At 41.2% G+C, this 27,233-nt stretch overlaps 1 protein-coding gene across 1 annotated transcript in view; it reads right to left on the bottom strand.

Annotated features, from left to right (window-relative positions):
- Positions 1-27,233, bottom strand: part of elg1 (enhanced level of genomic instability 1) — a 310,678-nt gene that overhangs the window by 77,432 nt on the left and 206,013 nt on the right. Inside the window, 1 exon segment of the mRNA XM_071667249.1 lies at positions 20,989-21,166. Within this exon segment, the coding sequence (XP_071523350.1) occupies positions 20,989-21,166 (178 nt within the window).

Below are 27,233 nucleotides of genomic sequence, written 5' to 3'. Positions count from 1 at the left end.
TTTCATTTCCACAAATCTCTCTAACCTTTTCATTACTCTCAATCAAACCACCTCACACATCATATTGTCCTCATCCACCCTCCACTATACAACCCTATCCATAGCCCATGCCTTGCAACCATATATATTGTTGGATCTACTATTCCTTCAAACATACCCATTTTTGCACTCCAAGATAACATTCTTTCCACACATTCCGCATCGCTCCCAGGACTTTCACCCCTTCCCCCACCCTATGACTCCCTTCCACTTCTATGGTTCCATTCACTGCTAAGTACATTCCCAGAAATCTAAAACACCTCACTTACTCTAATTTTTCTCCATCCAAACTCATAACCTAACTAACTGTCCCTCAATCCTGCTGAACCTAATAACCTTGCTCTTATTCACATTTACTCTTAACTTTCTCTGTTCACAGACTTTTAAAACTCAGTCACCTACTTCTGCAGTTTCCCACTCAAATCAACCACCAGTGCTGTATCACTGGTGAACAACAACTGACTCACTTCCCAGGCCCCTTCATCCCAAACAGATTGCATACCTGCCCCTCTCTCCAAAACTCTTGCATTTATCCTTGCCACAGACCAACCTTCACTGAGAACCAATCACTCTCCTCTCTTCCTTATTGTACACATGCTGTAAAACCTTGATAAAAACTTCTCTGCTTCTAGCAGCTTACCTCCCACATCATATACTCTTAAGACCTTCCACAAAACATCTCTATCCACCCTGTCATATGCCTTCTACAAATCCATAAATGCTACATACAAAAGCCATCTGTTCCTCTAAGTATTTCTCACACACATTATTCAAGGAAAACTTCGGATCCATACATCCTCTACCACTTCTGAAACCACACTGCTCCTCCTCAGTCTGATGCTCTGTACTTGCCTTCACCACTCGCTACCCTTTTTAATCTGCTTCCCTAAATACATCCCATTCCTCATCCACTCCCCTAATATCATTTGTTCTTACCTTTTGCCATTCTACACTCAATCTCTCCCAGTACTTCCTCACATAAGCTCACTCATTCTTACCACTCCCTTCTCCCCTACATTCACTCTCCTTTTTTGAAAACCTCTACAAATCTCCACCTTTGCCTCCACAAGATAGTAATGAGACATTCCACCAGCTGCCCCTCTCAGCACATTAATATCCAAAAGTCTCTCTTTAACCAGTATTTTCTTGTATTTCAAAAAGATGTTTGTGATTCACTTTACCAGGCTTGCTCAAAATTTTTGAACACTTGCAATGAGTCGCTGCGAAGTTTACATTTTTAAGTGATAAGAGATCCAATTGTTTCAGCCTCTCTTCGTATGCCAGATTTTTAAGGAATGGGATCAATTTTGTTGGGCATCTTTGTACTTGGTCTAGTTTTTCCTCGTCTTTTTCATAGCTTGGGGACCAAAATTGGATTGCACATTCAAAATGTGGTCTTACTAGAGAATTATAAAGTGTGGGAATTGCCTCTGGTGTCTTGTAAACTATGTTCCAGGTTATGAAACCTAACATTTGGTTGCCCTTTTTACCTGCTGATTGACACTGTTTAGTGTGCTTCAGGTTGTTGCCTATGACAACTCAAGATCCTTTTCTTCAATTACTTCATTTAGACAGCTTAAAAATAGTTTGTACTCGTAACTATATTCTTGTTTCCAAAGTGAATAACTTTACACTTGTCTACATTAAACTTCATTTGCCATCTGTCTGCCCACTTTACTAGTAAGTTAAGATCTCTGAATTATTTCACAGTCATACCTGTTTACAGCTCTACCTCCCAGTTTAGCATTAGTAAATTTGAAGATCTTAGATATGAGACCAAGTTCTAGGTCATTAGGTCATTAATGTATATCATGAAAAGAATTGGGCCTACAACCAACCCATGGAACACTGCTTGTTACGTCTAGCCAATCCGAGGCTTTGCCGTTGAATACTACGCACTGCTTTCTTCCGGTAAACCATGTATAGAGTTCTTCACTGATTCTGTGTGCTTTGAGTATATGTGAACCTCTTGTGAGGTACTTTATTGACAGCCTTTTGGAAATCTAAATATACTACATAAGACACTAATTCTTCGCCCTAATTCTGATAAATAAACATTAAAAAATTTCAGCAAATTTATCAGGCAGGATCTTCTACTGCAGGAAACCATGTTCATTGTCTGATGTAATTTAAGCAAATTTATCAGGCAGGACCTTCTACTAAGGAAACCATGTTGCTTGTCCGATATAATTTTGTGATCCACAAAAGTGATAATTTTATCTTGTATCATTTTTCCTTCGTTTTACCCAACACTGACATAAGGCTCATTGGGCGGTAGTTCAAGACACACTTTTTGGATACTTTTTATATATACTAGTAACATTTGCTAGCTTCCGGTCAGTTGGCATCTGACCATCCAATAGAGCTTTGTTGAATATTTCTGTTACAGGGTATATCAGATGTCTCCTGACCTCTTCTAAAAATTTTGGAGCTAGGTTTTCTGGGCCATTGGATTTGTTAGGATTTAATTGGTCCAGATATTTAAGTATTTCAGAGCTCTTTATTTTTCTAATCTTCAACTCTTCTTCATCAGATCCTTGAAACATTTTCATTGGTTGTGGTATTCGAGATCTTTTTATTATTCATTTATTTATTTTGCTTTGTCGCTGTCTCCCACGTCTGCAAGGCAGCGCAAGGAAACAGACGAAAGAAATGGCCCAACCCACCCCCATACACATGTATATACATACACGTCCACACAAGCAAATATACATACCTATACATCTCAATGTATACATATATATACACACACAGACACATACATATATACCCATGCACACCATTCACACTGTCTGCCTTTATTCATTCCCATCGCCACCTCACCACACATGGAATACCATCCCCCTCCCCCTCATGTGTGCGAGGTAGCGCTAGGAAAAGACAACAAAGGCCCCATTCGTTCACACTCAGTCTCTGGCTGTCATGCAATAATGCCCGAAACCAGCTCCCTTTCCACATCCAGGCCCCACACAACTTTCCATGGTTTACCCTAGACGCTTCACATGCCCTGATTCAATCCACTGACAGCACGTCAACCCTGGTATACCACATCGATCCAATTCACTCTATTCCTTGTCCACCTTTCACCCTCCTGCATGTTCAGGCCCCAATCACACAAAATCTTTTTCACTCCATCTTTCCACCTCCAATTTGGTCTCCCAAATACAAATTTAAAGGAAAAATTTAGTATGGTAGACATTTCTTTGTTGTAAGCAGTTAGTGTGTCATATTCATCTTGTGATGGTCCAATTCCTTCTTTTACTGTCTTCCTTTATCTTATATATTTGAACAATTCCTCAGGATTATTCTTAGCTTTCAAGGAAAATTCTTCTTCCCTGTGTTTACTCTGTCTTATGACCTTCTTATACTCTCTTTGGATTTTGATTCATAACTAGCATTTTCATCAGTTTCGATTGATATGAGTTTCTTAAATGTTTTCTTCTTTTAGCAAATCAGTTCTTCTATTCTCCCATTCATCTGTAACGGTTTTGAAATATTGCAAGTTCTCTTCGTAATTCGTGCAATATGTTTATTTTCAATCTCAAGTAGTGTGTTTTTAGAATTAGTCCACATTCCCTCTACTGTGAGAACAAACTTCATGTCTAACATTTTTAAAATATGCTTGCCTGTAATCTGGGATCAAGATTTTGTCATTTATTTCAGTCTAAATTCATCTCTAATCTAATCAAACTGTGATAGCCATTTAACAAACTCTCACCTACTTCGCTGGAGTTGATTAAGTAAGTGTCACTGGTGCAGACAAGATTAAGATTGTTTTTATCTCTAGTAGTTTTTTAATTAACTGCTCTAAAAACACATCTTCACACTCTGTCTCTGGCTGTCATGTGTAATGCACCAAAACCACACCTCCCTATCCACATCCATGCACCACAGACCTTTCCATGGTTTACCCCAGACGCTTCATATACCCTAATTCAGTCCACTGACAGCACATCGACCCTGGTATGCCACATTGTTCCAATTCATTCTATTCTTTGCACGCCTTTCACCCTCCTGCATGATCAGGCTCTGATCGCTCAAAATCTTTTTCACTCCATCCTTCCACCTCAAATTTGGTCTCCCACTTCTTGTTCCCTGCACCTCTGACACATATATACTGTCTATCAACCTTTCCTCACTCATTCTCTTCATATGTCCAAACCATTTCAACACAACCTCTTCTGTTCTCTCAACCACACTCTTTTTATTACAACACATTTCTCTTACCCTTTCATTACTTACTCGATCAAACCACCTCACACCACACATTGTCCTCAAACATTTCATTTCCAACATAACCACCATCCTCTGTACAACCTTATCTATAGCCCATGCCTCGCAACCAAATAATATTGTTGGAACTACTATTCCTTCAAACATACCCCCTTTTTGCTCTCCGCTATAACATTCTTTCCACACATTCTTCATTGCTCCCAGAACCTTCATCCCCTCCCCTTCCCTATGACTCACACTTCCATGGTTTCACTGCTGCTATGTCGACTCCCAGATACCTGAAACACTTCATTTCCTTCAATTTTTCTCCACTGAAACTCACATCCCAATATATGCGTGTGTGTGTGTATGTGAGAGGATGTGTCTTTCTTCATCTGCTTCCTGGTGCTACTTCATTAATGTAGGAAAAACCAAATGAGTATAATAAAAAATAAATATTCTCCCCTATCTCTGGGTATAGGGCAGAAAGAATATTTCCTACGTATCCTCCGCGTGTTGTAGAAGGCAGCGGGGGGCTGGAAACCCCCCTCCTTTTATTTAAATTTCTAAAAGGGGAAACAGAAGAAGGAGTCACGCGGGGAGTGCTCATCCTCCTCGAAGGCTCATACTGGGGTGTCTGAATGTGTGTGAATGTAACCAAGATGAGAAGAGAGGAGAGACAGGTAATATGTTTGAGGAAAGAAACCTTGATTTTTGGCTTAGATTTATATGAAGCTCAAGGGTAAAGGGGAAGGGGGAAGAGTGGTTTGGGAATGTCTTAGGAGTAAAGTCAGGGGTTGGTGAAAAGACAAGAGGTAAGGAAGGAGTAGCAATACTCCTGAAGCAGGAGTTGTGGGAGTATGTGACAGAGTGTAAGAAAGTAAACTTCAGATTGATATGGGTAAAACTGAAAGTGGATGGAGAGAGACGGGTGATTTTTGGTGCCTATGCACCTGGTCATGAGAAAAAAGATCATGAGAACCAAGTGTTTTGGGAGCAGCTGAGTGTTAGTAACTCTGATGCACGAGACCAAGTTATAGTGATGGTTAATTTAAATGTGAAGGTGAGTAATGTGGCAATTGAGGGTATAATTGGTGTACATGGTGTGTTCAGTGTTGTAAAAGGAAATGATGAAGAGCTTGTGGATTTCTGTGCTGAAAAAGGACTGGTGACTGGGAATACCTAGTTTAAAAAGAGAGATATGCATAAGTATACATATGTGAGAAGGAGAGATGGTCAAAGGGCATTACTGGATTAAGTGTTAATTGACTGGCATGTAAAAGAGACTTTTGGATGCTAATATGCTGAAAGGGGCAGCTGGGAGGATGTCTGATCTCCATCTTGTGGAGGTGAAGGTGAAGATTTATTGAGGTTTCCAGAGAAGAAGAGAGGATGTTGGGGAGAAGAGAATGGTGAAAGAAAGTGAGCTCGGAAAGGAGACTTGTGTAAGTAAGTACCAAGAGAGATTGAATGTAGAATGGCAAAAGGTGAGAGCAAATGATGTGAGGGAAGTGGGGGAGGAATGGGATGTATATAGGGAAGCAGTGATGCCTTGTGCAAAAGATGCATGTGGCATGAGAAAGGTGGGAGGTGGGCAGATTAAAAAGGGAAGTGAATGGAGGGATGAAGAAGTACGGTTGTTTGTGAAAGAGAAGAGATAGGCTTTTGGATATACTTGCAAGGAAGTAGAGCAAATGATTGATGTATAAAAGAATGTGGCAGGAGGTCAGGAGAAAGGTGAAAGGTTGAAAAAGAGGGCAAATGAGAGTTGGGGTGAGAGAGTATCACTGAATCTTAGGGAAAATAAAAAGATGTTTTGGAAGGAGGTAAATAATGTGGGTAAGACAAGAGAACAAATGGGAACATCAGGTGAAGGGGGCAAGTGGGGGGGTTATAACAAGTAGTGATGAAGTGAGTACTTTGAGGGTTTGTTGAATGTGTTTGATGATAGAGTGGCAGATATAGGGTGGTCTAGTAATGAGATAAGGGGTAGTGAAAGCTTTGTGGAAGATAAAAGCTGGCAAGGTGGCGGGTTTGGATGGTACTGCAGTAGAATTCATTAAAAAAGGGGGTGACTGTGATGTTGATTGGTTGGTAAGGATATTCAAGGTGTGTATGGATCATTTTGAAATGCCTGAGGATTGGCAGAATGCATGCATATTGCCATTGTACAAAGGCAAAGGGGAGAAAGGTGTGTTCAAACTAGAGAGGCATACAGTTGTAGAGTATTCTTGGGGAATTACATGGGAGGGTATTGACTGAGAGGGTAAAGACATGTACAAAGCATCAGGCTGAGGAAGAGCTGTGGTGTTTTAGAAGTGGAAGAGGATGTGTGGATCACTGGTTTGCTTTGAAGAATGCATGTGAGAAATAATTAGAAAAACAAATGAATTTGTATGAAACATTTATGTACCTGGAGAAGGCATATGATAAGGTTGATAGAGATCCTTTGTGGAAGGTTTTCAGTGTCTATGGTGTGGGAGGGAAGATGTTAGAAGCAGTGAAAAGTTTTTACCAAGGATGTAAGGAATGTGTACGAGTAGGAAGAGAGGATAGTGACTGGTTCCCAGCGAATATCAGTTTGTGACAAGGGTGTATGATATCCCCATGGTTGTGCGGTCTGTTGGGAATGAGAGGGCCTGAGAAGTGAGTCAGTTGTTGTTCACTGATGGTACAGCTCTGGTGGCTGATTCAGGAGAAACTGCAGAGGTTGGTGACTGAGTTTAGAAAAGTGTGTGAAAGGAGGAAGATGGGAGTTAATGTGAATAAGAGCAAGGTTATTGGGTTCAGTGGGCTGAGGGACAAGTTAATTGGGATGTAACTTTGGATGGAGAAAAATTGGAGGAAATGAAGTGTTTTAAATACCTGGGAGTGGACTTAGCAGAGAAAGCAACCATGGAAGTGGGAAAGAGTCACAGGGTGGGGGAGGAGGCGAAGGTTCTGGGAGCGATGAAGAATGTGTGGAAGGAGAGAATGTTATCTCGGAGAGCAAAAATGGGTATAGTTCCAACAATGATACATGGTTGCGAAGCAAACTCTATGGATAGGGTTGTATGGAAGAGGGTCGATGTGCTGGAAATGAAGTGTTTGAGGACAATATGTGGTGTGAGGTGGTCTGATTAAGTAATGAAAAGGTAAGAGAGATGTGTGGTAATAAAAAGAGTGTGGTTGAGAGAGCAGAAGAGGCTGAGTTGAAAGGGTTTAGATATATGGAGAAAATGAGTAAGGAAAGATTGACAAAGAGAATACATGTGTCAGAGGTGGAAGGAAGAAGGAGAAACGGGAGATCAAATTGGAAGTGGAAGGATGGAGTGAAAAAGATTTTGAGCGATCGGGGCCTGAACATACAGGAGGGTGAAAGGCGTGCAAGGAATAGAGTGAATTGGAATGATGTGGTATACTAGGGTTAACATGCTGTCAATGGAATGAACCAGGGTATGTGGAGTGTCTGGGGTAAACCATGGAAAGGTCTGTGGGGTCTGGAAGTGGATAGGGAGCTATGGTTTCAGTGCATTAAACAGTGTCAGCTAGAGAATGAGAGTGAACGAATGTCACCTTTTTTCTTTTCCTTGTGTTACCTCGCTAAATGGGGGGATGCTATTTCCTGTGTGGTGGGGTAGTGACAGGAATGGATGAAAGCAAGCAAGTACGAATATGTACATGTGAATATACGTATATGTCTCCTGAAACAGGAGTGGTGGGAGTATGTGATAGAGTGTAGGAAAGTAAACTCTAGATTGATATGGGTAAAACTGAAAGTGGATGGAGAGAGATGGGTGATGATTGGTGCATATGCACCTGGGCATGAGAAGGAAGATCACTGAGAGGCAAGTGTTTTGGGAGCATCTGAGTGAGTATGTTAGTAGTTTTGATGCACGAGACTGGGTTATAGTGATAGGTGATTTGAATGCAAAGGTGAGTAATGTGGCAGGTGAGGGAATAATTGGTGTACAAGGGGTGTTCGGTGTTGTAAATGGAAATGGTAGAGAGCTTGTAGATTTATGTGCTGCAAAAGGACTGGTAATAGGGAATACCTGGTTTAAAAAGAGAGATATACATAAGTATACATATGTAAGTAGGAGAGATGGCCAGAGAGTGTTATTGGATTACCTGTTAATTGATAGGCGTGTGAAAGAGAGACTTTTGGATGTTAATGTGCTGAGAGGTGCAACTGGAGGGATGGAGGTGAAGGTGAAGAGTTGTAGAGGTTTTCAGAAAAGAAGAGAGACTGTTGGGGTGAAGAGAGTGGTGAGAGTAAGTGAGCTTGGGAAGGAGACTTGTGTGAGGAAGTACCAGGAGAGGATGAGTGCAGAATGGAAAAAGGTGAGAACAAAGGACGTAAGGGAAATGGGGGAGGAATGAGATGTATTCAGGGAAGCAGTGATGGCCTGTGCAAGAGATGCTTGTGGCATGAGAAGCGTGGGAGGTGGGTAGATTAGAAAGGGTAGTGAGTGGTGGGATGAAGAAGTAGGATTGTTTAGTGAAAGAAAAGAGAGAGGCATTTGAACAATTTTTGCAGGGAAGTAATACAAATCAGTGGAAGATGTATAAAAGAAAGAGGCAGGAGGTCAAGATAAAGGTGCAAGAGGTGAAAAAGAGGGCAAATGAGAGTTCGGGTGAGAGAGTATCATTAAATTTTAGGGAGAATAAAAAGATGTTTTGGAAGGAGGTAAATAATGTGTGTAAGACAAGGAAATCAATGGGAACTTTAGTGAAGGGGGCTAATGGTGAGGTGATAACAAGTAGTGGTGATGTGAGAAGGAGATGAAGTGAGTATTTTGAAGGTTTATTGAATGTGTTTGATGATAGGGTGGCAGATATAAGGTGTTTTGGTCGAGGTGGTGTGCAAAGTGAGAGGGTTAGAGAGAATGATTTGGTAAACAGAGAAGAGGTAGTAAAAGCTTTGCAGAGACGAAAGCCAGCAAGGCAGCGGGTTTGGATGGTTCTGCAGTGGAATCTATTAAAAAATGAGGTGACTGTATTGTTGACTGGTTGGTAAGGTTATTTAATGTATGTATGACTCATGGTGAGGTGCCTCAGGATTGGCAGAATGCTTGCATACTGCCATTGTACAAAGGCAAAGGGGATAGAAGTGAGTGCTCAAATTACAGAGGTATAAGTTTGTTGAGTATTCCTGGGAAATTATATGCGAGGGTATTGATTGAGAGGGTGAAGGCATGTACAGAGCATCAGATTGGGGAAGAGCAGCGTGGTTTCAGAACTGGTAGAGGATGTATGGATCAGGTGTTTGCTTTGAAGAATGTATGTGAGAAATACTTAGAAAAGCAAATGGATTTGTATGTAGCATTTTATGGATCTGGAGAGGGCATACGATAGAGTTGACAGAGATGCTCTATGGAAGGTATTAAGAATATATGGTGTGGGAGGAAAGTTGTTAGAGCAGTGAAAAGTTTTCATCGAGGATGTAAGGCATGTGTACGTGTAGGAAGAGAGGAAAGTGATTGGTTCTCAGTGAATGTAGGTTTGCAGCAGGGGTGTGTGATGTCTCCATGGTTGTTCAATTTGTTTATGGATGGGGTTGTTACGGAGGTGAATGCAAGAGTTTTGGAAAGAGGGGCAAGTATGCAGTCTGTTGTGGATGAGAGAGCTTGGGAAGTGAGTCAGTTGTTGTTTGCACAATGCTGGTGGCTGATTCATGTGAGAAACTGCAGAAGCTGGTGACTGTGTTTGGTAAAGTGTGTGAAAGAAGAAAGCTGAGAGTAAATGTGAATAAGAGCAAGGTTATTAGGTACAGTAGGGTTGAGGGACAAGTCAATTGGGAGGTAAGTTTGAATGGAGAAAAACTGGAGGAAGTGAGGTGTTTTAGATACCTGAGAGTGGATTTGGCAGCGGATGGAACCATGGAAGTAGAGGTGAATCATAGGGTAAGGGAAGGGGCGAAAGTTCTGGGAGCATTGAAGAATGTGTGGAAGTCGAGAACATTAAATGGGTATGTTTGAAGGAATAGTGGTTCCAACAATGTTATATGGTTGCGAGGTGTGGGCTATAGATAAAGTTGTGCGGAGGAGGATGGAGGTGTTGGAAATGAGATGTTTAAGGACAATATGCGGTGTGAGGTGGTTTGATCAAGTAAGTAATAATAGGGTAAGGGAGATGTGTGGTAATAAAGAGTGTGGTTGAGATAGCAGAAGAGGGTGTTTTGAAATGGTTTGGTCACATGGAGAGAATGAGTGAGGAAAGATTGACCAAGAGGATATATGTGTCAGAGGTGGAGGGAATGAGGAGAAGTGGGAGATCAAACTGGAGGTGGAGAGATGGAGTGAAAAAGATTTTGAGTGATCGGGGCCTGAACATACAGGAGGGTGAAAGGCGTGCAAGGAATAGAGTGAATTGGAACGATGTGGTATACCGGGGTCGACGTGCTGTCAGTGGATTGAACCAGGGCATGTGAAGCGTCTGGGGTAAACCATGGAATGTTCTTTGGGGCCTGGATGTGGAAAGGGAGCTGTGATTTTGGTGCATTATTACATGACAGCTAGAGACTGAGTGTAACGAATGTGGCCTCTATTGTCTTTTCCTAGTGCTACCTCGCACACATGAGGGGGGGAGGGGGTTTTTATTTCATGTGTGGCGGGGTGGCGATGGGATGAATAAAGGCAGCCAGTACGAATTATGTACATGCGTATATATGTATATGTCTGTGTGTGTATATATATGTATACGTTGAGATGTATAGGAATGTATATTTGCGTTTGTAGACGTGTATGTTTATACATGTGTATGTGGGTGGGTTGGGCCATTCTTTCGTCTGTTTCCTTGCACTACCTTGCTAATGCGGGAGACAGCGACAAAGCAAAATTAATAAAAAAATAAATGTTGATAAGTATATGTATTCATATGTGTATGTATAGGCATTTATGTACATATATGTGTATATGAGTGGATGGATCATTCTTTGTGTTTCTTGATGGTACCTCTCTGATGCGGCAAACAGCGATTAATTATATCAAATAAATATATCTTATAATCACATGATGCTCCCATTACATACTGCTTGTCTCAACAATCATGCTAACTAGTTTACTACCATACCATGAAAACTGTTGAAATACTGCTACATTTTCTGATGTTTATTATTCATATAATTGAGAGTGTTATTATCTGGAAAGGAAAATGGTTAGGCTGGCTCAGTAAGGGGTAGAGATAACTTTACTGTGGTCCACCTCTTACCATCAGCTGAACCATCTGCATCAGAGCTTGTAGAATCTTGATGTGTTATCTTTATTGTGTATATGTATAATCATTAGTCATATTCATCATTATTTGGCATAATGAGGGAAAAAAAAATGGAAAGGCGAAAATAAACCAAGTGCTTGCCCCTCCCCACTGAGACACTGTACTTTGATTTCATCAGGTGGAAACTAAAGCTGGAGCTTTTCTGCTTATTTGATGAGCAATTATCTTCATTTGCATGTCTGCTTCACCATCACACAGCATACTGGGGGGGGGGGGGGGGGGGGGGGGGGGGGGGGAGAAGTGAAAAAGTGAGCAGAATTAAGGAAGACACTTACACCTCCTCTAAGAGATGACCTCACCATGCTATCATCTATAGATGAAAATAAGTATCTATCTATCCAGTCTGTGATGCCCATTCCCTCTGGGAACTCCCATCAAGAGGTGGCCTACTGTGGCCATCCCTTGAGGGGAGTTCCAGAAGGTAATGGGCATCAGAGATGTAGAGAGATATATAGATATATTTCTCTTAATAGATGGCATTTCCAGTACTTCTTTACACCTACAGACAATAGCCTAGTAAGGTGTCTCTCAGAGGAGGTGCAAGTGTCTTCCTTAATTTTGCTCACTTTTTCACTTATCCCTGTCCTTACATGTCTCCCATGCATACACCATTCCATGAATTCTTCCAACATTTCTCTCCCTCCAGCATTCTTCTACTCTATTTGCCCAACAGGTGGTTTCCTCTAACACCAATCCCTTCAACTGTATTATCATACACACTTCTTGTAAACACCCAGTCTTGTATTCTTTCCACATGCCTAAACCACCTCAAAGTATTACATTTCACCTACATTACCTCTCCACAATTCATTCCCTTTGCATTCCCTGCCATGCCACATCTCATATGCCCCTTCATTTTTTTTTCATTCCATCCAGTCACACTTCATGCTCATCTCAAAGAACATTTCCATAGCCTGGATTCTTGACTTCTGTGACTCATTCCACATCCATGTTTTGGCTGCAGAGGTTGGGGTTAGGAGGACTATGCTGTCCCTTAATCCTCTCTTCACTTCCATACTTACACCTCTACCCTTCAATATTCTATTAGGGAACCAAATGACACTTCCATATCACCAAACTTGCCCAAGACAGCCCCTAAATACTTAAATTCTCACCTCTTCCAGTCTTTCTACCCCCAATATCCAAAGCACAATTTACTACACTTCCTTCTTTCACTCTATATGGTTTTACAAAATATATACTTTCACTCTGTTTCCTTTCAAACACCTTTACTTTACTTTTACTTGCATTTCCCCTCAATTGCCTACACATAAACTCATCATAAAACCATCATTACAACCTTCTGCAACTCCTCTTCACTCTCAGTAAACATCACTGTATCATCTGAAAAATGGCTTGCCACTAGCCACCATATCTCACTGCCACACTCCATCACTCCATCCAAAGTTTTGCTTTTGTGTGTCTTATCACTCCATCCATATATATATCAAAAAGCCATGGTGCCATCACAGAGCCCTACCACAAGCCCACATATGTACCGAATCTCATTCAACTCTCCATTCACTATTACACATGCATTTGCTCATCAATAGAAGGCTTTCATACCATACACCAGTTGTCACCTTACCTCATATATCCTTAACACATCCCATAAAGCATTCCATTCGACTCTGTACACTTTCTCTAGATTCATAAAAGCTGCTTACAACTTCTTACCTTTTGCTAAATACTTTTCCCCATTCGACTCTGTACACTTTCTCTAGATTCATAAAAGCTGCTTACAACTTCTTACCTTTTGCTAAATACTTTTCCACAGTCATCTTTGCTACAAAAATCTGATCCTCACATCCCCTACCTTTCCTAAAACCCCAGTGCTCTTCACTTTTTCTGCATTCAGTCACTTCCATCGCTCTATCAATTAATATTCTTGCATACACTTTTCCTGGTATACTGAACAGATTTATTCCCTTATAACTGCACCTTTTCCTTTGAATAAAGGAACAATAATAGCTTTCACCCAATCATCTGGCACAACCTGTTTCAATGTTAAATTACATATCAGATGCATTCACTCTACCACACTTTCTCTTCCATACTTCAGCATTTCAGCCATAATCCCATCCACCCTAAGTGCCTTTCCAACCTCAAGCCTTATGACTGCCCTTCATATCTCCCTCTTTGCTATAAGCTCTTTCATTTGTATCCTCTTCCTTTCATCCTTCATATCCATGCATGTAACAACTGTTGCCTACCCTTTTCCCCACATTAATCAGCTCTTCAAAATACTATTTCCATCTTCCTTTCATTTCCTCCTTTTGATTCAGCAACTCCCTTTCCTCACTTCTCACATTAGTATTTCCACTCTTACATCCACCTCTCCTTTTTCACCTCCTTCCAGTATAGATTATTATCCGAAAACTTTTCATTCAACTCTCTTCCAAAATTTTCATCTACTCTTAGGTTGCTTTCCTCTGTCAGCTTCTTAACACTAGACTTACATATTTCATATTCTTCCCTCCTTTTCTGAACTTCCACTGGTATATTCCCATCAAGCAATTTATCATATGCCTTTTTCTTCTTTTCCATATTATTTCTAATCTCTTCCATTCACCATGCATTGCCCCTTTTATTCCTACATATCACGACTTTGTATCCAACTACTAGTTCTACAACCTTTCATAGTATTTCTCTAAACATTTAAAACATCTAATTCATACATGACTGCATCCTTACATTTATTGTACTTCCATCTAAGCATTCATTTACCTTCCTTTCATATTCTTCCTAGCATTTTCTTATTCATCTTCTCGCTTGCCAACATAACCTTTCCATTCTTCCTTACACAATACCTCCACTTCTCCCTGATCCACATCCCACAAGAACTGCAAAATGGTCAGTCTTCAAAGAATCCTTTTACAACTAGTATCTAGCATGGCCTTTCTCAATCTTTCATTCACTGCCACATAGTCAATCAAACTTTCATTCACTGCCACATAGTCAATCAAACTTTCATTCACTGCCACACAGTCAGTCAATCAAAGCCGTTTGATCTTCCCTTGCATCATTCCTCGTTCGTGTAAACCTTATTATTTATTTATTTTGCTTTGTTGCTGTCTCCCGCGTTTGCGAGGTAGCGCAAGGAAACAGACGAAAGAAATGGCCCAACCCACCCTCATACACAATGTATATACATACACGTCTACACACGCAAAGATACATACCTATACATCTCAATGTACACATATATATACACACACAGACACATACATATATACCCATGCACACAATTCACACTGTCTGCCCCTATTCATTCCCATCGCCACCTCGCCACACATTGAATACCATCCCCCTCCCCCCCTCATGTGCGCGAGGTAGCACTAGGAAAAGACAACAAAAGCCCCATTCGTTCACACTCAGTCTCTAGCTGTCATGCAATAATGCCCGAAACCACAGTTCCCTTTCCACATCCAAGCCCCACACAACTTTCCATGGTTTACCCCAGACGCTTCACATGCCCTGATTCAATCCACTGACAGCACGTCAACCCCGGTATACCACATCGATCCAATTCACTCTATTCCTTGCCCTCCTTTCACCCTCCTGCATGTTCAGGCCCCGATCACACAAAATCTTTTTCACTCCATCTTTCCACCTCCAATTTGGTCTCCCACTTCTCCTCGTTCCCTCCACCTCCGACACATATATCCTCTTGGTCAATCTTTCCTCACCCATTCTCTCCATGTGCCCAAACCATTTCAAAACACCCTCTTCTGCTCTGCTTCCACACATCTCTCTTACCCTTACATTACTTACTCGATCAAACCACCTCACACCACACATTGTCCTCAAACATCTCATTTCCAGCACATCCACCCTCCTGCGCACAACTCTATCCACAGCCCACACCTCGCAACCATACAACATTGTTGGAACCACTATTCCTTCAAACATACCCATTTTTGCTTTCCGAGATAATGTTCTCAACTTCCACACATTCTTCAAGGCTCCCAGGATTTTCGCCCCCTCCCCCACCCTATGATTCACTTCCGCTTCCATGGTTCCATCCGCTGCCAGATCCACTCCCAGCTATCTAAAACACTTTACTTCCTCCAGTTTTTCTCCATTCAAACTTACCTCCCAATTGACTTGACCCTCAACCCTACTGTACCTAATAACCTTGCTCTTATTCACATTTACTCTTAACTTTCTTCTTTCACACACTTTACCAAACTCAGTCACCAGCTTCTGCAGTTTCTCACATGAATCAGCCACCAGCGCTGTATCATCAGCAAACAACAACTGACTCATTTCCCAAGCTCTCTCATCCACAACAGACTTCATACTTGCCCCTCTTTTCAAAACTCTTGCATTCACCTCCCTAACAACCCCATCCATAAACAAATTAAACAACCATGGAGACATCACACACCCCTGCCACAAACCTACATTCACTGAGAACCAATCACTTTCATGTAAACCTGTGGATCTTATTATGCTGAAAAAAGGTGTTTGCAAGGAATAAACCCCTCTTAGCACAAACATCCACAAGATAACTTCCATTCTCATTTACTTCAAGCACTTCCCATTTACCAGCTATCTTACCAATTTTATCATCACCCAACACAACCACATTTCTCTTACTCTCAAAACCGTTCATACAGTCATTGAAATATCTCCAGAAACATTTAATTTCATCCTTACCTCATACAGTCTTCATATTCAAAGATGCATATATACATACCCATACATACTTCACAATTCTAATTTTTTCTTTCACCCACGCTATTCTTGAGCCATTCCATTCATGCTCTGTAACACCCTTCCACACTCCTGATGATAGCACAATAGCACATCCTTCTTTCCCTCTTCCCCGTTAATTTTCACTCGTTCCTGTCCATACTACTCTCTTTCTCTGCCCTCCCATAACTTGAATTCATCATTTCCATTTTCACCCCACACTCTAAAGGTTATCTTCTACTGATAGTGGAGTGAAATATTTACAACTATTCACAAGTAATTCAAACCCTGGCATGCCACTAAAAACTTCAGATCTTTTCATGCTGCCACCATTAAATCCAGATCATGTACCTAATGACCCCTGACATGATCATCCCTCTGATCTTAATTCCCTGTGCTTAGAGATTCAGTTTTTTTCTAACATTATACTGTAATCAGAATCACTCTTCATGGTATCCTGACATGTGTGAATAACACAGTTGACTATTTATCTAATCTTGCACCTTACACCATGAAATAAGGTGGGGGCTCAGGTATGGGAAGAATATAGTATCTACTTATCTCAGTTATCTCTAGTAATTGAACAGGCATCAGATATATAGACAGATACACAGACTGAGCCTTGGTGATTTTCCTACAAACTAGTTACAGTTCTGAGTAACAACTGAAATTTATACACCTGTAAAGTTAATAAGGGAAGCAGGATCCTTCAAATGCAGGCAGGAAAATCGGGCAATTAACTGCAGCAGGATTTGTCCTTACTGTTGTGGGAACCATCCTGAAAGGGTTAAATGCCACAAACATGCTATCTATTTATAAATTTTTGAATTCCTGCCTTACCTTACCTCACTTTAATCCTTGAGCATTTTTGTAAATTTTTCTATCATGTTCCACCTACATACAGCAATATGCTCAGTTTCTATTCTTTTCCATAAAATTTTAGTCACATATCTTAGTATAATGAGGGTTAAAAGTTCTCACCATCTAATCATATATATTCTTCACACAAATAAGGTGTAATAAAGAACTCTTGTCTCATCCCAAGTTGATTTTTCAGACATTTAATCTACTGTTATTCTCTGATACATTCTCAGTTCTAACAAATCCCAAACTGCCTCTCCTTTCTCCCATATCAAATACTTCTCATGCAATCAAAGGTTCCTGTGACTACTTCAAGTTCTCCAGCACAAGAAATGTGCTCTCACACTTTTTTCAACAGACTCATGAGGTTACTTTGAAGCTAAAATTCACTTATGACAGATCAACAGCACTTACTAAAATCATTATCATATATTATAACCATTATACTTTGTCGCTGTCTCCCGCATTAGCGAGGTAGCACAAGGAAACAGACGAAAGAATGGCCCAACCCACCCACATACACATGTGTATACATACACGTCCACACATGCACATATACATACCTATACATTTCAACGTATACAATCTTTCCACCTCCAATTTGGTCTCCCACTTCTCCTCGTTCCCTCCACCTCTGACACATATACCCTCTTTGTCAATCTTTCCTCACTCATTCTCTCCATGTGACCAAACCATTTCAAAACACCCTCTTCTGCTCTCTCAACCACACTCTTTTTATCACCACGCATCTCTCTTACCCTATTATTACTTACTTGATCAAACTGCCTTACACCACATATTGTCCTCAAACATCTCATTTCCAGCACATCCACCCTTCTCTGCACAACTAACTCTATAGCCCATGCCACACAATCATATAACATTGTTGGAACCACTATTCCTTCAAACATACCCATTTTTGCTCTCCGAGATAATGTTCTCGCCTTCCACACATTTTTCAATGCTCCCAGAACTTTCGCCCCCTCCCCCATTCTGTGACTCACTTCCGCTTCCATGGTTCCATCTGCTGCCAAATCCACTCCCAGATATCTAAAACACTTTACTTCCTCCAGTTTTTCTCCATTCAAACTTACCTCCCAATTGACTTGTCCCTCAAAACTACTATACCTAATAACTTTGCTCTTATTCACATTTACTCTCAGCTTTCTTCTTTCACACACTTTACCAAACTCAGTCACGAGCTTCGGCAGTTTCTCACCCGAATCAACCACCAGCGCTATATCAACAGCGAACAACAACTGACTCACTTCTCAAGCTCTCTCATCAACAACAGACTGCATACTTGCCCCTCTCTCCAAAACTCTTGCATTCACTTCCCTAACAACCCCATCCATAAACAAATTAAACAACCATGGAGACATCACACACCCCTGCTGCAAACCGACATTCACTGAGAACCAATCACTTTCCTCTCTTCCTACTCGTACACATGCCTTACATCCTCAACAAAAACTTTTCACTGCTTCTAACAACTTGCCTCTCACACCATATATTCTTGATACCTTCCACAGAGCATCTTTATCAACTTGATCATATGCCTTCTCAGATCCATAAATGCTACATACAAATCCTTTTGCTTTTCTAAGTATTTCTCATACATTCTTCAAAGCAAACACCTGATCCACACACCCTCTATCACTTCTGAAACCACACTGTTCTTCCCCAATCTGATGCTCTGTACATGCCTTCACCCTCTCAATCAATACACTCCCATATAATTTACCAGGAATACTCAACAAACTTATACCTCTGTAATTTGAGCACTCACCTTTATCCCCTTTGCCTCTGTACAATGGCATTATGCATGCATTCCGCCAATTCTCAGGCACCTCACCATGAGTCATACATACATCAAGTATCCTTATGAATAAGTCAACAACACAGTCACCCCCTTTTTTAACAAATTCCACTGCAATACCATCCAAACCCGCTGCCTTGCTGGCTTTCATCATCCGCAAAGCTTTTACTACCTCTTTTCTGTTTACCAAATCATTCTACCTAACCCTCTTACTTCACACACCACCTTGACCAAAACACCCTATATCTGCCACTATATCATCTAACATTCAACAAACCTTCAAAATAGTCACTCCATCTTCTCACATTACCACTACTTGTTATCACCTCACCATTAGCCCCTTTCACTGATGTTCCCATTTGTTCTCGTCTAACGCACTTTATTTACCTCCTTCCAAAACATATTTTTATTCTCCCTAAAATTCAATGGTACTCTCACCCCAACTCTCATTTGCCCTCTTTTTCATCTCTTGCACTTTTCTCTTGACCTCCTGCCTCCTTTTATACATCTCCCAGTCATTTGCATTTTTTCTCTGCAAAACTTGTCCAAATGCCTCTCTTCTCTTTCACTAACACTCTTACTTCTTCATCCCACCACTCACTACCCTTTCTAATCTTCCCACCTCCCATGCGTCTCATGCCACAAGCATCTTTTGCGCAAGCCATTACTGCTTCCCTAAATACATCCCATTCCTCCCCCACTCCCCTTACGTCCTTTGCCCTTGCCTTCTTCCATTCTGCACTCAGTCTTGGTACTCTCACCCCAACTCTCATTTGCCCTCTTTTTCATCTCTTGCACTTTTCTCTTGACCTCCTGCCTCCTTTTATACATCTCCCAGTCATTTGCATTTTTTCTCTGCAAAACTTGTCCAAATGCCTCTCTTCTCTTTCACTAACACTCTTACTTCTTCATCCCACCACTCACTACCCTTTCTAATCTTCCCACCTCCCATGCGTCTCATGCCACAAGCATCTTTTGCGCAAGCCATTACTGCTTCCCTAAATACATCCCATTCCTCCCCCACTCCCCTTACGTCCTTTGCCCTTGCCTTCTTCCATTCTGCACTCAGTCTCTCCTGGTACTTCCTCACACAAGTCTCCTTCCCAAGCTCATTTACTCTCACCACTCTCTTCACCCCAACATTCTCTCTTCTTTTCTGAAAACCTCTAATCTTCATCTTCGTCTCCACAAGGTAATGATTAGACATCCCTCCAGTTGCACCTCTTAGCACAGTAACATCCAAAAGTCTCTTTCGCGCGCCTATCAATTAACACATAATCCAATAACGCCCTCTGGCCATCTCTCCTACTTACATACGTATACTTATGTATATCTCTCCTTTTAAACTAGGTATTCCCAATCATCAGTCCTTTTTCAGCACACAAATCTACAAGCTCTTTACCATTTCCATTCACAATACTGAACACACCATGTACACCAATTATTCCCTGAACTGCCACATTACTCGCCTTTGCATTCAAATCACCCATCACTATAACCCGGTCTCGTGCATCAAAACTACTATCACACTCACTCAGCTGCTCCCAAAACACTTGCCTCTCATGATCTTTCTTCTCATGCCCAGGTGCATATGCACCAATAAACACCCATCTCTCTCCATCCACTTTCAGTTTTACCCATCTCTAGAGTTTACTTTCTTACACTCAATCACATACTCCCACTAGCCCCATTTCACGAGTAGTGCTACTCCTTCCCTCGCTCTTGTCTTCTCACCAACCCCTGACTTTACTCCCAAGACATTCCCAAACCACTCTTCCCCTTCACCCTTGAGCTTCATTTCACTCAGAGCTACAACATCCACGTTCTTTTCCGATACTACCTATCTCTCCTTTTTTCTCACCCTGGTTACATCCACACACATTTACACATCTGAGCCTTCGAGGAGGATGAGCACTCCCCGTGTGACTCCTTCTTCTGCTTTCCCTTTTAGAGAAACAGAAAGTTAAAATAGGAGGGGAGGGTTTCTAGCTCCTTGCTCCCGTCCCCTTTAGTCGCCTTCTACGACACGTGAGGAATGCGTGGGAAGTATTCTTTCTCCCCTATCCCAAGGGATAAAATACTCCAATAAATATAATAAATACCTGTAAGATCTTCCGGTGGTGGTACAAAATCAATCTTCTCATAATTCCCCTTTATTCTAGACAGGACACTAGGTGATGGGTGACTCACTGTTAATATAATTGGCCTTTTTGTTGAAGCCATGAAGCTGTTTACAGCAGATATGAAACCCTCATCCCACTCCTCAAACACAATGTCAATCTATAAGAATAAAACAGGAAGAAATTATTCTTTGAAACATATAATATAAACATGCAAAAACATATATATACAAGGTGCTGCATATCAATATGGCACCAAATTTGTGCAAAAATAATCAAAAATAAAAAGTTTAGGGAAAATAAGAAACTACTGGAAGGTGAAAAAGGAAAGGGGTGGATGAAAGAGTGTTAATATTAATGTAAGAAGTAAGGAAGGGTAGCAACTGAATCAAAAGGAGGAAGTGAAAGGAAGATGTAGAGAGTATTTTGAAGAAATGATAATGTGGGAGAATGGGAGGCACCAGTTATTACATGCACTGGTATGGAGGATGGGATGAATGGGATACAAGTGCAAGGGCCTATAGCAAAAATGGAGGTAAGAAGGGCAACAATGAGGCTGAAGGTAGGAAAGGCACCTGGAGTGGATGGGACTATGGCAGAAATACTGAAGCATGGAGGAGAATGTGTGATAAGAGTGGATGCATCTGATATGTAATTCAGCTTGGAAACATGGTAGTGCCTGAGGGTTGGGTAAAAGCTATTATTATTCCTTAATTCAGAGGAAAAGGTGATGAAGATATATGTAGCAATTACAGAGGAATAAGTCAATTAAGTACAACAGGAAAAGTGTATGCAAGAATGCTGATTAACAGAGTGATGGAAGTGACTGAATGCAGAATAAGAGAGGAGCAAGGTTTTTTGTTGGGAAGGCTGGGAATGTGTGGACCAGATTTTTGTGGTGAAAAAGACTGGAAAAGTATCTAGCAAAAGTAAGAAGCTCTATGCATCTTTTTTGGATCTGGAGAAAGTGTGTGACAGAGTCAAGTGGAATGATTTATGGGATATGCTTAGGATATATGGGGCAGGGGTACACCTGTTGGATGCTGTGAAAGCCTACTATAGTGTTAAGAATGGATGGAGAGTTGAGTGTAAGTTTTGGTGTTCAAGTGGGTGTGAAACAGGGCTGTGCAATGTTAATGTGGCTTTTTAGGGCTTTTTAATATAGATAATATAGGTAGGGGAGAAAGAATTTTACCTTTGTATTCCGTGTTTCATAGGACACTGAAGGGAGTTGGAAACCCTCCCCTTCCTGTATTTCAATTTCTAAAGGAGGAAACAGAAGACAGAGCCAGGTAAGGGGCGCTCATCTCTCTCAAAAGCTCAGACTTGGGTGTCTGAATGTGTGTCGATGTAATCAAGATGAGAAGACAGCAGAGATAAGTGGTATGTTTCAGGAAAGAAACCTGGATGTCCTGGCTCTGAGTTCAGAACATCCAGAATTCTTTACTCAAACACAATTCTTATCTCTCCTTTCATCTCATCTTGGTTAAATCAATTAAAATTGAGATACCTCATGAGGCTACCTCGCTCAAGCAGAAAAAAGCGATGTATGAATTTTTTCCATTCTTGATCTCCGTGTTAGCAAGGTAGCGTCAGGAAACAGGCGAGGAAAGACACATCCACTCTCTCTCTCTCTCATACACATACACATACACATATATTACCATTATCATTATTACTATTATCATTATCATTATAATTATTATCATACATAATCGCTGTTTCCAGCCAGCAAGGTAGCGCCTGCAAACAGACGAAGAATGGCTCATCCACTCCTATACACACACGTATACATACATATACATATCAACATATACATACATATCAAAACAATTACACTGATAATATATACACGTACATATTCATACTTGCTTGCATTCATCCATTCCTGTCACCACCCCGCCCCACAGGAAAACAGCATCGCTATCCCCTGCTTCAGTGAAGTAGCACCAGGAACAGACATAAAGGCCACATTTGTTCACACTCAGTCTCTAGCTTTCAAGTGTAATGCACCAAAACCACAGCTCCCAATCCACATCTAGGCCCCACAGACCTTTCCATAGTTTACCCCAGACACTTCACATGCCCTGGTTCAGTCCATTGACAGAAGTCGACCCCAGTATACCACATCATTCCAATTCACTCTATTCCTTGCATGCCTCTCACCCTCCTGTATGTTCAGGCCCTGATCGCTCAAAATATTTTTCACTCCATCCTTCCACCTCCAATTTGGTCTACTGCTTCTCCTCATTCACTCCACCTCTGGCACATATATCCTCTTTGCCAATCTTTCCTCATTCATTCTCTCCATATGTTCAAATCATTTCAACACACCCTCATCTGCTCTCTTAACCATACTCTTTTTATTTCCATACATCTCTCTTACCCATACATTACTTGCTCGATCAAACCACTTCACATCACATATTGTCCTCAAACATTTCATTACCAACATATCCACCCTCCTCCGTACAACTATATCTATAGCCCATGCCTCGCAATCATATAACACTGTTGGAACTACTATTCCTTCAAACATACCCATATTTGCTCACAAGGAATAGAGGGAATTGGAACAATGTGGTATACCGAGGTCGATGTGCTTTCAATGGATTGAACCAGGGCACGTGAAGCGTCTCATGACAGCTACTGACTGAGTGTAAATGAATGTGGTCTTTGATGTATTTTCTTAGCGCTACCTCACACTCGCGCGCGTGCGCATGTGTGTGTGTGTACCATTCCATGTGTGGCGGGGTGGTGGAGAAAATGGGTGAAGGCAGCTTGTAAGAATATGTACATATGTTTATATGTATATGTCTGTGTATGTATATATATGTATGCAATGAAATGAATGGGTATGTATATATGCGTGTGTGGGCATTTATGTATATGCATGTGTATGTGGGTGGGTTGCACCATTCTTTTGTCTGTTTCCTTGCACTACCTCACTAGTGCGGGAGACAATAAGTATAAATAAATATACTTTCTTTTCTTTTCTTTTAAACTATTCGCCATTTCCCGCATTAGCGAGGTAGCGTTAAGAACAGAGGACTGGGCCTTTGTGGAATATCCTCACCTGACTCCCCCTCTGTTCCTTCTTTTGGAAAAAAAAAAAAAAAAAAAAAAAAAAAAAAAAAAACGAGAGGGGAGGATTTCCCGCCTCCTGCTACCTACCCTTTTAGTCGCCTTCTACGACATGCAGGGAATACGTGGGAAGTATTCTTAATCCCCTATCCCCTATACATAATATATAAACCAAAACTTTCCATGGTTTACCCCAGACGCTTCACATGCCCTGGTTCAATCCACTGACAGCACGTCGACCCCGGTATACCACATCGTTCCAATTCACTCTATTCCTTACACGCCTTTCACCCTCCTGCATGTTCAGGCCCCGATCACTCAAAATCTTTTTCAAACATCTTTCCACCTCCAATTTGGTCTCCCACTTCTCCTCGTTACCTTCACCTCTGACACATATATCCTCTTTATCAATATTTCCTCACTCATTCTCTCCATGTGACCAAACCATTTCAAAACACCCTCTTCTGCTCTCTCAACCACACTCTTTTTATACTCACACATCTCTCTTACCCATTCATTACTTACTCGATCAAACCACCTCACACCACACATTGTCCTCAAACATCTCATTTCCAGCACATCCACCCTCCTTCGCACAGCTATTCTATAGCCCATGCCTCGCAACCATATGAAATTGTTGGAAACGCTATTCCTTCAAACATAAACATTTTTGCTTTCCAAGATAATGTTCTCGACTTCCACACATTTTTCAATGCTCCCAGAACTTTCGTCCTCTCCCCCACCCTATGATTCACTTCCACTTCCATGGTTCCATCCACTGACAAATCCACTCCCAGATATCTAAAACACTTCACTTCCTACAGTTTTTATCCATTCAAACTTACCTCCCAAATGACTTGTCTCTCAACCCTACTGTACCTAATAACCTTGCTCTTATTCACATTACTCTCAGCTTTCTTCTTTCACACACTTTACCAGACTCAGTCACCAGCTTCTGCAGTTTCTCACATGAATCAGCCACCAGCGCTGTATCATCAGCGAACAACAACTGACTCACTTCCCAAGCTATCTCATCCACAACAGACTGCATACTTGCCCCTCTTTCCAAAACTCTTGCATTCACCTCCCTAACAAACCCATCCATAAACAAATTAAATAACTATGGAGGCATCATGCACCCCTGCCACAAATCAACATTCACTGAGAACCAATCACTTTCCTCTCTACCTACTCGTATACATGCCTTACATCCTCGATAAAAACTTTTCACTGCTTCTAACAACTTTCCTCCCACTATATATTCTTAATACCTTCCACAGAGCATCTCTATCAACTCTTATCTTATGCCTTCTCCAGATCCATAAATGCTACATACAAATCCATTTGCTTTTCTAAGTATTTCTCACATACATTCTTCAAAGCAAACACCTGATCCACACATCCTCTACCACTTCTGAAACCACTCTGCTCTTCCCCAGTCTGATGCTCTGTACATGCCTTCAACCTCTCAATCAATACCCTCCCATATAATCCCCCAGGAATACTCAACAAACTTATACCTCTGTAATTTGAGCACTCACTTTTATCCCCTTTGCCTTTGTACAATGGCACTATGCAAGCATTCCACCAATACTCAGGCAGAATAATACTCATTCATTATATCTAATCGCTGTTTCTTGCAACAGTGAGGTAGTGCCAGAAAACAGATGAAGAATGGTCCATCCACTCATATGCATATATATATATAAATAAACATCCATACACATACATATGCATATCAACATATACATAAATATACATAGACATATACATATATACACATGAACATATTCATACTTGATTGTCTTAATCCATTCATGCTGCTACACAGCCATACACGAAATAGCACTGCTAACCCCTCTTCAGCGAGGTAGTGCCAGGAAAACAGCTGAAAAAAGTCACATTCATTCACACTCAGTCTCTAGCACATACACATACATATATATACATATACATACATACATACTTCCCACGTATTCCCTGCATGTCGTAGAAGGCGACTAAAAGGGGAGGGAGCTGTGGGGCTGGAAATCCTCCCCTCTTTTTTTTTTTTTTTTTTTTGATTTTCCAAAAGAAGGAACAGAGAAGGGGGCCAGGTGAGGATATTCCCTCAAAGGCCCAGTCCTCTGTTCTTCATGCTACCTCACTAACGCGGGAAATGGCAAATAGTTTGAAAGAAACAACATACTTATCCCTGGGGATAGGGGAGAAAGAATACTTCTCACGCATTCCTCAAGTATCGTAAAAGGTGACTAAAGGGGATGGGATCGGGGGGCTTGAAACCCTCCCCTCCTTGTATTTTAACTTTCTAAAAGGGGAAACACAAGAAGGAGTCATGCGGGGAGTGCTAATCCTCCTCGAAGGCTCAAATTGGGGTGTGGATGTAACCAAGATGAGAAAAAAAGGAGAGATAGGTAGTATGTTTGAGGAAAGGAACCTGGATGTTTTGGCTCTGAGTGAAATGAAGCTCAAGGGTAAAGGGGAAGAGTGGTTTGGGAATGTCTTGGGAGTAATGTCAGGGGTAAGTGAGAGGACAAGAGCAAGGGAAGGAGTAGCAATACTCCTGAAACAGGAGTACTGGGAGTATGTGATAGAGTGTAAGAAAGTAAACTCTAGATTGATATGGGTAAAACTGAAAGTGGATTGAGAGAGATGGGTGATTATTGGTACATATGCACCTGGGCAAGAGAAGAAAGATCATGAGGCAAGTGTTTTGGCAGCAGCTGACTAAGTGTGTTAGTAGTTTTGATGCACGAGACCGGGTTACAGTGATGGGTGATTTGAATGCAAAGGCGAGTAATGTGGCAGTTGAGGGAATAATTGGTGTACATGGGGTGTTCAGAGTTGTAAATGGAAATGGTGAAGAGCTTGTAGATCTATGTGCTGAAAAAGGACTGGTGATTGGGAATACCTGGTTTAAAAAGAGAGATATAGATAAGTATATGTATGTAAGTAGGAGAGATGGCCAGAGAGCGTTATTGGATTACATGTTAACTGATAGGTGCACGGTAGAGAGACTTTTGGATGTTAATGTGCTGAGAGGTGCAACTGGAGGGATGTCTGATCATTATCTTGTGGAGGAAAAGGTGAAGATTTGTAGAGGTTTTCAGAAAAGAAGAGAGAATACTGGGGTGAAGAGAATG

The sequence above is a fragment of the Panulirus ornatus genome, chromosome 11 (assembly GCF_036320965.1).
Source record: "Panulirus ornatus isolate Po-2019 chromosome 11, ASM3632096v1, whole genome shotgun sequence".
Classification (NCBI taxonomy): Eukaryota; Metazoa; Arthropoda; class Malacostraca; order Decapoda; family Palinuridae; genus Panulirus; species Panulirus ornatus.
This window is presented reverse-complemented; position numbering and strand designations above follow the sequence as displayed.